Source organism: Candoia aspera, chromosome 1 (assembly GCF_035149785.1).
Source record: "Candoia aspera isolate rCanAsp1 chromosome 1, rCanAsp1.hap2, whole genome shotgun sequence".
NCBI classification, from domain to species: Eukaryota; Metazoa; Chordata; class Lepidosauria; order Squamata; family Boidae; genus Candoia; species Candoia aspera.
Genome location: NC_086153.1, coordinates 75,262,204 through 75,274,082, shown reverse-complemented (window position 1 = coordinate 75,274,082; position 11,879 = coordinate 75,262,204). Strand labels below are relative to the sequence as shown.

The following is an 11,879-nucleotide window of genomic DNA, read 5'->3' as shown; positions in this document are numbered from 1 at the left end:
GATGTGCTGAAACACTTCCAACTTTATCAGAAGTTGTCACAGCATCAGCATCTGCAAAATTTGAGCTAGAGGCTTGTTCTCTAACGTAGCAACTGATGCACAGAATATATACCTGGAGACGAAGGGGTTTACAACTACGGATATTTGTAGGTTCCTCATTCCCACATAACTTTATTGAAATAGATGCTAGGAGAATTATATTAAGTTTTAAACTCTGACCTGGTCCAAAATCTAACTTAAAAATATTATATGGTTAGGTCTGGCCCATAATTGAAATTTCAAACAAGGCAGAACATTTGATTTGGGCTTTTAAAAGTTATTGTGTCTAAATCAATTAAGTAGAAGCCTCTTAGGCTGTATTTGAGCTGCAACATAAAGGTGCACGTAAGAAAATGGTTCTCTACAGAGGATATTCCTTATCTATATGAAACAGCATCTCAGAGAAAAGGTTCTATCTAGACCAACTTTTTAATTGACATGCTAGCCTTTTGTGTATAAGGAATATGTTACATGGAGAAGCATTCAAGCATTCTTTTCTCTTCCTGCAGTCTGAAATGTAAAAATTCAGCAACAAGAAGGCTTTTGCATACCTGATTTACCACTGACAAAAGTAGGGTATGCACAGACAGTACATCATTAGAAGGATAATTATTAGTAAGCTAATAGTATCCATGAAGTTGTTAATTTCCAAAATGGGAAACCAAACCAGTTAATTCAAATCCTGACTTTGCTTTGCTTTAAGTGATGGTTTTCCTTGTTTGGATGTAACAGGGAATTCTAGCTTAATATAAACCAAGAATTAAGCACACTCAGCCAGTGCTAATTCCTCACTTCTGCTAGGAAAGGTGTTTCAAACCAGCTCAGAGGGGAAAGAGGATTTCATATTTCTTTCTCTTACTGTAGGTTTGCTAAAATCCATTATAGAAATTCACTTGACTGGCATCAGAAAAAAGCTAAATGACTATATTGCAGTTCAACAAATATTTAAATACATGTTTAACTTTTATCTTCATACTGTTGAATACAGAGGTAAAGTACATTTACTCAAATTTTCTATTTGATTAACTGTTATTCATTTCAAAATATTAAGTGTATTCTCAATAACTGTTCCTGTTGTACATCTTGGGAGAGATCATTAACATTATCAAGTTCAGAATTAAATAATTGGTTATACCACTATTTCTTGGTTTAGTGGTGAAAAAGATAAGATACTTGTTAGGGATATATTAGCAACTTCCAACTTTTTTCTGGGAAGAAAAGAGATTAGCTACCCTTGATCACATTTTATCTTTGCAAGTGTGCAATTCACATCCACAAAGACTAGCAGAGGTATATATGAATACAAGCTGAAGTTCCTTTTGCCAGATGAATTCAGATGGAATCATGACAAAAAGGCAAAGAAGGAAAACATGAGTACAGAATTCATCAAAACGTTAATGACGTGTTATCATTGAATAGATATAGATTCTGAGCTTCCTTTGCTTCATGTCCCCAAAAGTGGATCTTTGGTTTCTTCTGAACATCTGTTCTGACTGAAAATTATGTGATTAAAATGTGGTATACAAAGTCAACAGAAAGTGAGGAACCACACAATTACAGCAACACAGTATGAGCTTTGTGTTGAAGGCAGAGTTACCAGGACAGATATTCAAAGAGAAAGCTACAATGCTCTAGATCAAACATTTGGAGATTTGCAGTATATGTTGCTTTAGAAGTGTAATCCTTACTCACAGCAGGAGGAATGAGAATTATGCTACTGAACCCAATCCATCCTATTTCTATTCTGTCATGCCCAAGTCTATGGAACCAAAGTGTTCTAGGTATCACTTAGTCCAAACACCTGGACAGAGACAGCATCCTCTATAATACCTAAACTCCTTCAAGCAATTAGGCCATAAAGGATATAGCTGTAATCGTCTATGTCAATATATCATAACCGCAGACCAGGATCACGCAAAATGTGCCCAGAACAAATGTGATCCAGAGAAGGTTGAAGATGATTAACTCCAGCGGTAATCAACAGCACATAAGTACTGGCAATTTCTCTGGCAGGTGTCACATCAGGCACTGTACAAAAAAACTAGCGTGAAAAGAAAACAAAGCATTAAATAAAGTTCACTTATGTGATTACCTTTAGGGGGGCAGATTGAAAGCTTTCACACAAGGATACAGCCAAAATGCACAGGCAGTTCGGTGGTAAAAGCACTCTTCAAACAATATAAAATTTTAAAAGGCATGTAGAAGAACTAAGAAGGAAATCGCTGAGTTATCTAAACAGGGGCATCCACCAGGGGTGGGGGCTAAAGTAGAGGGCATCTGCAATGGCAGATTTGAAGCCCACCCCTTTTTATGTGTGTTGCATACATATTGCATGTAAAAAAGATGTGGGTCATGGAGGCCGTCTTGGCTTTTTTGACCTCCCCCCTGATACCCCTAACTCTAATAATCAATTTTTATTATTTTGATTTCAACTATGAATGTGTGTTTTTTTAACTGATTATTTAGAAAGATTATAAAATATAGCTGAAATAGCAGGAGCTCAGTTGCTTGGCAGCTTTGGTGGTCTTACAGTCTGAGGTACCTCCAGACCTGTGTGTAGAGTCACCTGCAAGGGAAAAGATGAAGCAAGAGTTTAGAACTAAAAATATGTGCACCAAGTAGGGAACCATTAGCTATGGTAGGTTCTGCAGGAACCTGTTGAAATGGAATGTTTTTCTAGGACTTTAGAGCATAAAAAATAGAAGTGACTTTCCCAGCATCCACTAAATCATGATTACATGGTAGATGCACTTAGTCAAAAAAGGCAATATCTTCCAGGTTGTTTTGAAGGAAGCAGCTTCCTAGCATTATGTTCCCTGGCAAGACTAGAAGATCTTCATACCTTTACTTATACCAGGGGTTGGGACCATTCTACCCTCCAGAAGTTGCAGAACTACAGTTCCCAACAGCCCTCATGCTAGCGAGTTCCACAATACTTGGAGGGCCATAGCTTCCTACCTCTAAGCTATGAAATACCTATGTAAATTTTAGAAGGAGGTGCTTTATAACCTCAGCTTAAGTGCGACTGCATCACTTAGTGATGGCAATCCCTGCAGTCCCAGTTGTCATTGTTAACCGAATCCCACAGTCACTAGGCAAGGCAATTTCCTGCTGGCATCCCACAACCAAAGTCAGTAGGGAAGCAGGCAGGAAGCTGCAAGTCCCAGGCCTGCAGGCAGGTCAGTGGCTCCTGCGAGGTGGGGGAGAAAGTGAAGGGTGTGGGGGAGGGTTGGGAAGGTGGCACAAGAGTACAAGGGGGTGCACGAGAGGTGTGGCGCAGGTCGGGGAGGGAGTCAAGGATGCGCAAGAGGTGCATGAGAAGCATGGGTCAGGGAGGGTGCATGAGGGTGTGGGGGTGCACAAGAGGCGTGGTGTGGGTCATGTGCGAGGGGTGTGTGAGACGTGCAGCGAGGTTTGGGGAGGGTGCATGAGTGGCTGATGTGGTCTAAGTGCAGAGGGGCTGGGAGAGGGTGTGTGGGGTGGAGACTTACCCCAGTGACTTGTGACCTTCCCTGCCAGCTTCCCCATTGACTTTCTGGGGAAGCCAGCAGGGAAAGTTGCAAATGGCGACCACGTGATCACAGGGCTCTGCAACTGGTCATAAGTGTGAACTGGTTGCCAAGTGCCCGGATGGTGATCATGTGACCACAGTGGCGCTGGGACGGCCGGAACTCCAAGGATTGATTGTAACTACCACTCGTTCAGTGCCGTCGTAACTTCAAACAATCGCTGAACAAATGGTCATAGGTCAAGGACTATGTACATACCTGTTCCCTGTCTGCAGTACAATTTGTTCAACTATCACTTTGAATTGACCAAATCCACAAGAAGAAAATTTTACCTGAACATTTCGGTTGAGGCTTAACGCAGGCATGAACACACCCTCCACATTCTCAAATGCTGGAGGCCCCTGCTGCTGCCCATTTATGTAAAACGTTAAGGAGTGCTTGTTGAGGTCCAGAAGAACACCTACAGTTGCACCTTTCGAAACACCCCCTTCTGTCCTAAGAAACAAAGAGGCAATAATGGCTGCATTAACAACATATTGTATGTTGTTATGCCATATTGTAATGTTCTGCCATATTGTAACGTTCTTAATACAGGAATCTCTTAGGAAACTACAAGAACCTAAGTAGCTCATCACTAGGGCTCTGCAGGGCTTCAGGTTAGATTCCAGAAAGGTAGTTTAGAGTGCATAGAGAAGCTATTTACAAATGTAGAACCTATTTGCACCTCTTTAAAGCAGCTGTGTCTTTTCTCAGCCTATGTAGCAGCTGCACAGTGCAGACACAAGATTCCCAGACAAGATGCAGCTGCTTTAAAAAGTTGCCAATAAATACTATATTTGCACCCTGAATGCTCTGTAACACTTGTTTTGAATTATTTCTGAAGTGCTGAAATAGTTACACCCTGCCCATACTTGCCCAGATATCTGTTTCAGAGTGGCTCTCCTGTATTTTCAATATTATGCATCAGCAATCTGGTTCTATTTTGCTTCAAGGGGAGCCCAACAAGCCAGGTTTGGCTTGTCTCAAAACATTTCCCAGGGCCCAACAAATCTGAAAGTACTGGTAGCATAACAGATCCATCCACCCAACCATCCCCCCTCATCCACATATGGAGAGCCTAAGCTTTGCCTGTGTAGCTGGCTGTAGGAAAAAAATTAATCAGGCAAAGGGAATGGAAATAGCAGATGACTTCTGGTGGTGACTACAGAACTATACAGAAGAAGCTTCAGGACCTTTCCCTGTTACCTAGTGACAGTGCCAGAAAATTATGTTGAAAGATTACTTTTAACATAAATAACCACAGTTTAGAGAACAGTTTGGTTGTATGAGTTTAGTGAAAAGGTCCAACTGGAAAGTAATAGAAAAATAGTAGAAAATTAGCTAACAGCAATTTTTTTACCAATCGTTTGGAAAAGTTGGCCAGAGGTTTGCAATCCAGATAGGGTAGCTGTAGCCAGAATGGAAGGCAAATTTATAAGTTTTTAAAAAAACTATGTACAGTATGCTATATTCTCTCTATCTCTGATTATCTGATTATGCCAATGTAATATACATATTCTCTAGAATGGTTCACAGATGAATCATATGGAGTTCACAAGGTTGAAGTCATAAAGGATCTGCAATACTGAGGAGAAATACCAACTTACATTATAAGGTTGCTCTAAGGTTTCCAATTGGGTAAGGGAGGTGAAACACTTCCATTAGGTAATTTTAATCAACAGGCATTCTTATTTCCTAATTTCTTATTTCTTCCTTTTAGATAAATGGTTGTTAAGCCCTCCCTAATATAGTGATGAACAGTTCACTGTTACTTCACTGACCTATGGTGAAAGGTGAAAGATCCCTTGTGCAAGCACCGAGTCATGTCTGACCCTTTGGGAGTACGCCACTTTTGTGACATTTTCTTGGCAGACTATAGTGGGGTGGTTTGCCATTGCCTTCCCCAGTTGTCACCTTCCCCAGCAAGCTGGGTCCTCATTTTACTGACCTCGGAAGGATGGAAGGCTGAGTTGACCTGAGCCAGCTACCCAAGAATCCAGCTTTTGCTGGGATCGAACTCAGATCTTGGGGAGAGTTTTGGTCGCAATACTGCTGCCTACCACTCTGCGCCACACGAGTCTACTTTAAAACAAATTATACTTTAAAACAAATCTGAATAAACTTGAGAAGAGTCCATAGTTCAGTGTGTCATGAGTGCCGTTGAGCTAAAGTCATCAGCGCAATGGCACTCATGACAATGACAAGGAAATAGGTGAAGGGGTACAAGTTAAGTAGCCATCAACCTACAACGACTAACGGCCAACAAACAATAGCCAAAGGAATCACGGAGCCACCCAAACCATCAGCGGCAATACAACGGGGATCGCCCAGCTGAAAGCAATCAGCAGAAGAATGGAAACCTGCCGATGGGCGATCCCGGAAACCCTCACCCACCGGCAGGGCAACGCATGGGACAAAGGGGGGTGACGTGACCGTGAGCGAGGGGGCGCTGACCGGCGCGGGGTATTTAAACCCCGCACCGGCGCGCTCCTGTCACTCTCAGCTTTTTTCTACCAACGCTGTACCTGCCCTGCAATAAACCAGAGCCTGATTCGCAAACCAGTGTCTGATTGTTATTCAGGGGGAGGCAGCGCATGACATAAAGCTGAGAGTCATAAACTCAGCCTCGCCGAGCCCCACCGGACGACAACGAGCCGCGGGAGGAGTAGACGGCGAGAAGACCAGCAAGATGAGGCCGGAACGGCGCGGGCAAGGAGGGCGAGCCGCGCGGCAAGAGACAGAGGAGGACCGACCGAGGCCAGAGGCACCGCGGACTCCCGGAGCCATGGACGCCCACCCCACCCGACCCGAGCCTCAGCTCCAACCCCAAGGGGAGATGGCGACGGAGGCAACCCGACCGCGGGAGGGAGCAGCACGACTTCCGAAACCAGCGGAGGACCCCGCGCCCCACATCGCACCCCAGCAACGGGCGTGGAGCGACAGCCCCACGGTGCTCAACACGGAGGAGGACGACGGAGACACCCATCAGACGGAGGAGGAAGCGGACCCGCGGCGGAGGGACGATGAACCCCACCGGCAACCCACCCCCGAGGACGCGCCAACGGAACCGGCCCCAGCGGCGGCGCGGGCTGTGGACGAGGAGGCACGAGCTGAACTCGCGGCCATGCGGGCTCAGCTGACGGAACTCCGGACCATGCTCCAGGCGCTTATGCCCCCCGCGCCACCCAACGACGTCCCCGCACAAGCCCACACCCCGAGCGACGCACCGAACCCACACGGGCCAGCGGAGAGCCAGCAGACGGCACAGGCGGCCGACACCACACCCCGGGAAGCGAGAGGCGGGGCCGCACAAAACGCCCGGGCCCCAAAGGACTTCCCCATCTTCTTCGATGGGACCCCCTCAAAACTCTCGTTTTTCGTTACCAACGCTAGGGAGTTCATGGGGAGGCACGGACACTCCTATGACTCCGAGGCCGACAAGATCGCCGCCGTGGCGATCAAACTCCAAGACAGGGCGGCGGACTGGTACGTCCAACTGTACGAGTCCAGCTCCCCCGCCCTCGCCACCTTCCCTGCTTTCATCAAAGAGATGAAAAACTACTTCGAAGACCCCCTAGCTAAAGTACGGGCGAAAAGCGCACTCCAGAGACTTAAACAGGGCACACGCACGGTCCCTGACTACGCCCTGGAGTTCAAAGCCCTCGCGGGAAAGGTCTGCGACTGGTCTGAGACCACCCTGCTGGAAATCTTCAAAAGGGGGCTCAACCGCGACGTTCTCCAATGGGCCCTCTACCGCGACGACCCAGAAACGTTACACGGGTGGATCCACCTCGCGGGGAAAGCCGAACACGCGCACCGCACCTTCCTCATGACAACCACGGAAGACACAAACGATGCCGGGAAAAAGGTACCCGCACCACACGGGGGGATGGCCGGCCCCATATACCCTAAAAAGAAGTTCAACCGGGAGCCCTGCGGGAGGTGTGGCAAATTAGGGCACAAGACGGCGGATTGCTTCGCCAACCGACCGCCGACCAGCGCGCCCAAGCCCACCCCGAAAATTAGCCCCAAACCACCCAACCCGGGGCCGCCGCCTCACCGCCGAATGACCGTGGCCACAGCGACACCGAAAGAGAGCTGGGACGCTTACTGGGGGGAAGAGGACAATCCCGACCCCGACCAGCCGGCGGGAAATGCTCCCCGCCTGCTCTGAGACGCGTGGCGAGGCAGGCGGTGGGACAGCAACGCGGACCACCTCAACGAAACGACAAAAGCTCCGTAATATTGGCAGCAATTCAACTCTCCACCGGAAACGGAGCCACCACGGCCGCGGCACTAGTGGACTCGGGGTGCTCAAAAAACCTCATCCACCCCGACCTAGTCGCCAAACTCGACCTCCGCTGCTTCCCCCTCCCCACGCCGCTGGCATTCCACCAGCTGGACGGCTCTACAGCGGGAGGGAAACCAGCCACGCTACAAACCGAGCCGGTCACCCTGCAAATGGGCACTCACACTGAGCGCACATCGTTCGTAGTCACGCACATCGGACGGCCCATTGCAGTCCTGGGGATGCCATGGCTCGCGAAAAACAACCCGCGGATCAACTGGGCGACCCGTACCTTCACATTCGGCGACGGCGAGTATCGAGCACCAGTTCCAGCCGGCAAAAGCAACCCCACGGTAGGACGAGCGGAGGCGACCACACAAGACAACGCCGCTAACCCAGCAGACCTACCAGAACAATACGCCGACTTCTCCGAGGTCTTCGGAGAGGCAGAGGCTGACCAACTACCCCCCCACCGCAAGACGGATTGCCGGATCGACCTACTGCCCGACGTCCCCTTACCTCGACCAAAAATCTATTCGATGACCCCGAAGGAGATGGCAACCCTCCGGGAGTTCATCGATAAAAACCTAGACAGGGGATTCATAGAGCCAGCATGCTCACCGGTCGGAGCCCCCGTCTTATTCCGGGAGAAGAAAGACGGGACCCTACGGCTCTGTACCGACTACCGGGGCCTAAACGCGGCTTCCCTGTCCAACAAATACCCCTTACCCCTGGTGAAGGACATGCTCGCCCACCTGTCCACGGGCAAAGTCTTTTCCAAATTGGACCTTCGCGAGGCGTACTATCGCATCCGAATCAGGGAGGGGGACGAATGGAAGACGGCGTTTAACTGCCCCCTAGGCGCTTTCCAGTACAAGGTACTGCCCTTCGGACTCGCGGGGGCCCCTGGGGTGTTCATGCAGCTCATCAATGAGGTACTGCATGAACATCTGTTTAAAGGGGTCCTGGTCTACATCGACGACGTCCTTATTTACACAAAAACACACGAGGAACACGTAACCTTAGTCAGGCAAGTCCTCGACAAGCTCAGAAGGGCGCAGCTCTATGCGAAGCCTACAAAGTGCGAGTTTCACAAAGAGCGCCTAGACTATTTGGGGTATCGAATCTCCGGGGACGGCATCGAAATGGACCCCGCAAAAGTCGAAGCGGTGCTAAACTGGGAGCGGCCCCGCAACAGACGGCAACTACAGAGCTTCCTGGGATTCGCGAATTTCTACAGGTCCTTCGCCCGGGGGTTCGCTGAGATAGCCCTCCCCTTAACGGACCTCCTCAAAACCAAAGGGGTGGGGGACACCCGACGCGCCAAGAACCCAGGCACAGTGCTGAATTGGACTCCCGCGTGCCAGACCGCATTCGACAAGCTGAAAGCGCTGTTCACGACGGAGCCAATCCTCGCGCACCCGGACCCAGAACGGCCGTTCGTGGTCCAAGCCGACGCCTCAGACTTCTCCCTGGGAGCCATCCTACTACAGAAAGACTCCACGGGGCTCCTGAAACCATGCGCCTACCTGTCAAGGAAGTTCTCCGAGACAGAGAGGCGATGGCACGTCTGGGAGAAAGAAGCCTTCGCGGTGAAATCGGCACTAGAGACATGGCGACACCTACTCGAGGGAGCCACCCAACCATTCGAGGTCTGGACGGACCACCGGAACCTCGAGGCCCTACGAACGCCTAGACGCCTTAGCCCAAAACAGGTCCGATGGGCCCAATTCTTCAGCCGCTTTGATTTCCAGCTGAAGTTCATGCCGGGCAAGAAGAACTTCCTGGCCGACGCCCTCTCCCGACTGCCCCAAGACGAAGAGCCCGCCCCAGACACCATTGGGACGGTCCTATCCGCCTCGCAACTGGGGATGGCCGTGACCACCCGAAGCGGCGCACGGAAGCAGCTCGACGCTACGGCGCAGCCGACGGCGGGACAACCGGCGACGGAAAGAAGCCAACCGCAACTACCAGGGGGAATGCGCACGGACCTCGCCGCCGCCCTCAAAACCGACCCCTGGTTCCTGGCGAACCCCGACAAGGTAACGATGGCGCAAGACCTGGCATGGGGGGAAGGCAGAATCTACGTCCCGGACTCGCAGCGCCAGGCGATCTTGCATAGGTCACACGACACCAAGCAAGCGGGACACTTTGGGTTCCTCAAGACCCTACACCTAACACGGCGTCAATTCTGGTGGCCCGCGCTCAGGCGAGACGTAAAAACCTACGTGGCGTCCTGCCCAACGTGCGCTAGGGCCAAACGGGCACCAGGCAAACCCGCGGGGCTATTGCAACGGGTGGCAGAACCCTCCCGCCCATGGGAGGAAATCTCTATGGATTTTATAGTGGACCTCCCACCCAGCCAGAAGAAAACGGCCATTTGGGTGGTGAAGGACTACTTCTCAAAGCAGGCCCACTTCATCCCCTGCACGTCGGTCCCATCCTCACAACAACTAGCCAAACTCTTCCTCATCCACGTGTACAGGCTACACGGATGTCCCGCACGTGTGGTGACCGACAGGGGCACACAGTTCACCTCCAAATTCTGGCGGGCCTTCCTGAAGCTGACGGGGACCCAACAGGCCCTATCTACGGCTTGGCATCCGCAGACGGACGGAGCCACTGAGGTTCTTAATGCCACCTTAGAGCAATTTATACGATCATATACGAACTACCACCAAGACGACTGGGCCGAACTGCTCCCGTTCGCCGAAGTCGCATACAACAACGCCGTCCACACGAGCACGGGGAAAACTCCGTTCGAAGTAGTCTCGGGGCGCGACTTCGTCCCCATACCGGAGCTACCTCAACCCCCGGAACCACAGGTGGACGCCAGCGACTGGGGACGGAAGATCGCGGAAGCATGGCCAGTAATCACGGCGGCGCTAAAGGAGGCACAGGCTGCTTACAAAGAGCAGGCCGACAAGCACCGGCGCCAACAACCGACGTTCCAGGCGGGGGATATGGCCTATCTATCCACCAAGTTCCTAAAGTCAACCCAACCCTCGAAAAAACTGGGGCCTAAGTACATCGGGCCGTTCCGAGTCACGCAAATAGTGAACCCGGTAGCAATACGCCTGGACCTGCCACACAACCTCCGGAGGCTCCACCCGGTGTTCCACACCAGCCTCCTAAAACCGGCAACCACCTCCCGATGGCACCCAAGCACGCCACAGCCCGCACCACTTATGATCGACGGGCAACACCACTTCGAGATAAGGGACATCCTCGACTCCCGCAAGCAACGAGGAACTCTACACTATCTGGTCAGGTGGAAACACTTCCCCCACCCGGAATGGGTGGCGGCGCACAACGTTAACGCGCCTGACCTGACCAGAGCATTTCACCGGGCATACCCCGACAAACCGCAACCAAGGTCAGCAAAACCAAACCCCCCCCCCGCAGGCCTCCCCCCGCCTCCCGTGCCCCAAGGGAAAGGGCCCCCCCCAAGCCCGCGACTTGGGTGGACCTTCCCCCCCCCGGGACTCACTCCCCCCGCCCCGGGCCCACGGGGTGGTGACAAACGATCGCCAGCACCCTCCCCCCGCCCCCTGGCCGCGGGGGAGTGGCAAGCAAGTCAACAGGGCAACCTGGGGGCAACGCCCAGGAGACACAACAAAGGCGACGCACTCTAAATAAGAAAAGAAGGGCCCTACCTGGAGCTGAGCAGCACCCGACCAGCCACGCCTCTCGCCTCGCCGAACTGAGCCAAACAAACAGGGTGTGGTTGGAGCATGCGCACGCCAGGTTAGAACCCGAGCATGCGCACCATGGACACACCCTGGGAAGGCACGTGGTAGAGGGAGGAGCAAAGGGAGGGGCGACAACTACTCCGGCGGGAACTTTGAAAAAAAAAAAAAAAAATGTGGCGTTTTGACAGCTCCACGGGGAAAACCCAGAAACCCGAGGGAGAACACTATTCGGAAAGGGGGCAGTATGTCATGAGTGCCGTTGAGCTAAAGTCATCAGCGCAATGGCACTCATGACAATGACAAGGAAATAGG

At 51.1% G+C, this 11,879-nt stretch overlaps 1 protein-coding gene across 2 annotated transcripts in view; it reads right to left on the bottom strand.

Moving 5' to 3' along the window:
• Positions 1-2,531: 2,531 nt before the first annotated feature.
• Positions 2,532-11,879, bottom strand: part of TRIM67 (tripartite motif containing 67) — a 35,352-nt gene continuing 26,004 nt past the window's right edge. For both annotated transcript variants that reach the window (XM_063307222.1, XM_063307229.1), the window contains exons 9-10: positions 3,881-4,043; positions 2,532-2,605 (exon numbers count right to left, since the gene is read on the bottom strand). In XM_063307222.1, coding sequence (XP_063163292.1) covers positions 2,540-2,605; positions 3,881-4,043 — 229 coding nt within the window. In that variant the 3' untranslated portion in view covers positions 2,532-2,539. The remainder of the gene's footprint in view (positions 2,606-3,880; positions 4,044-11,879) is intronic.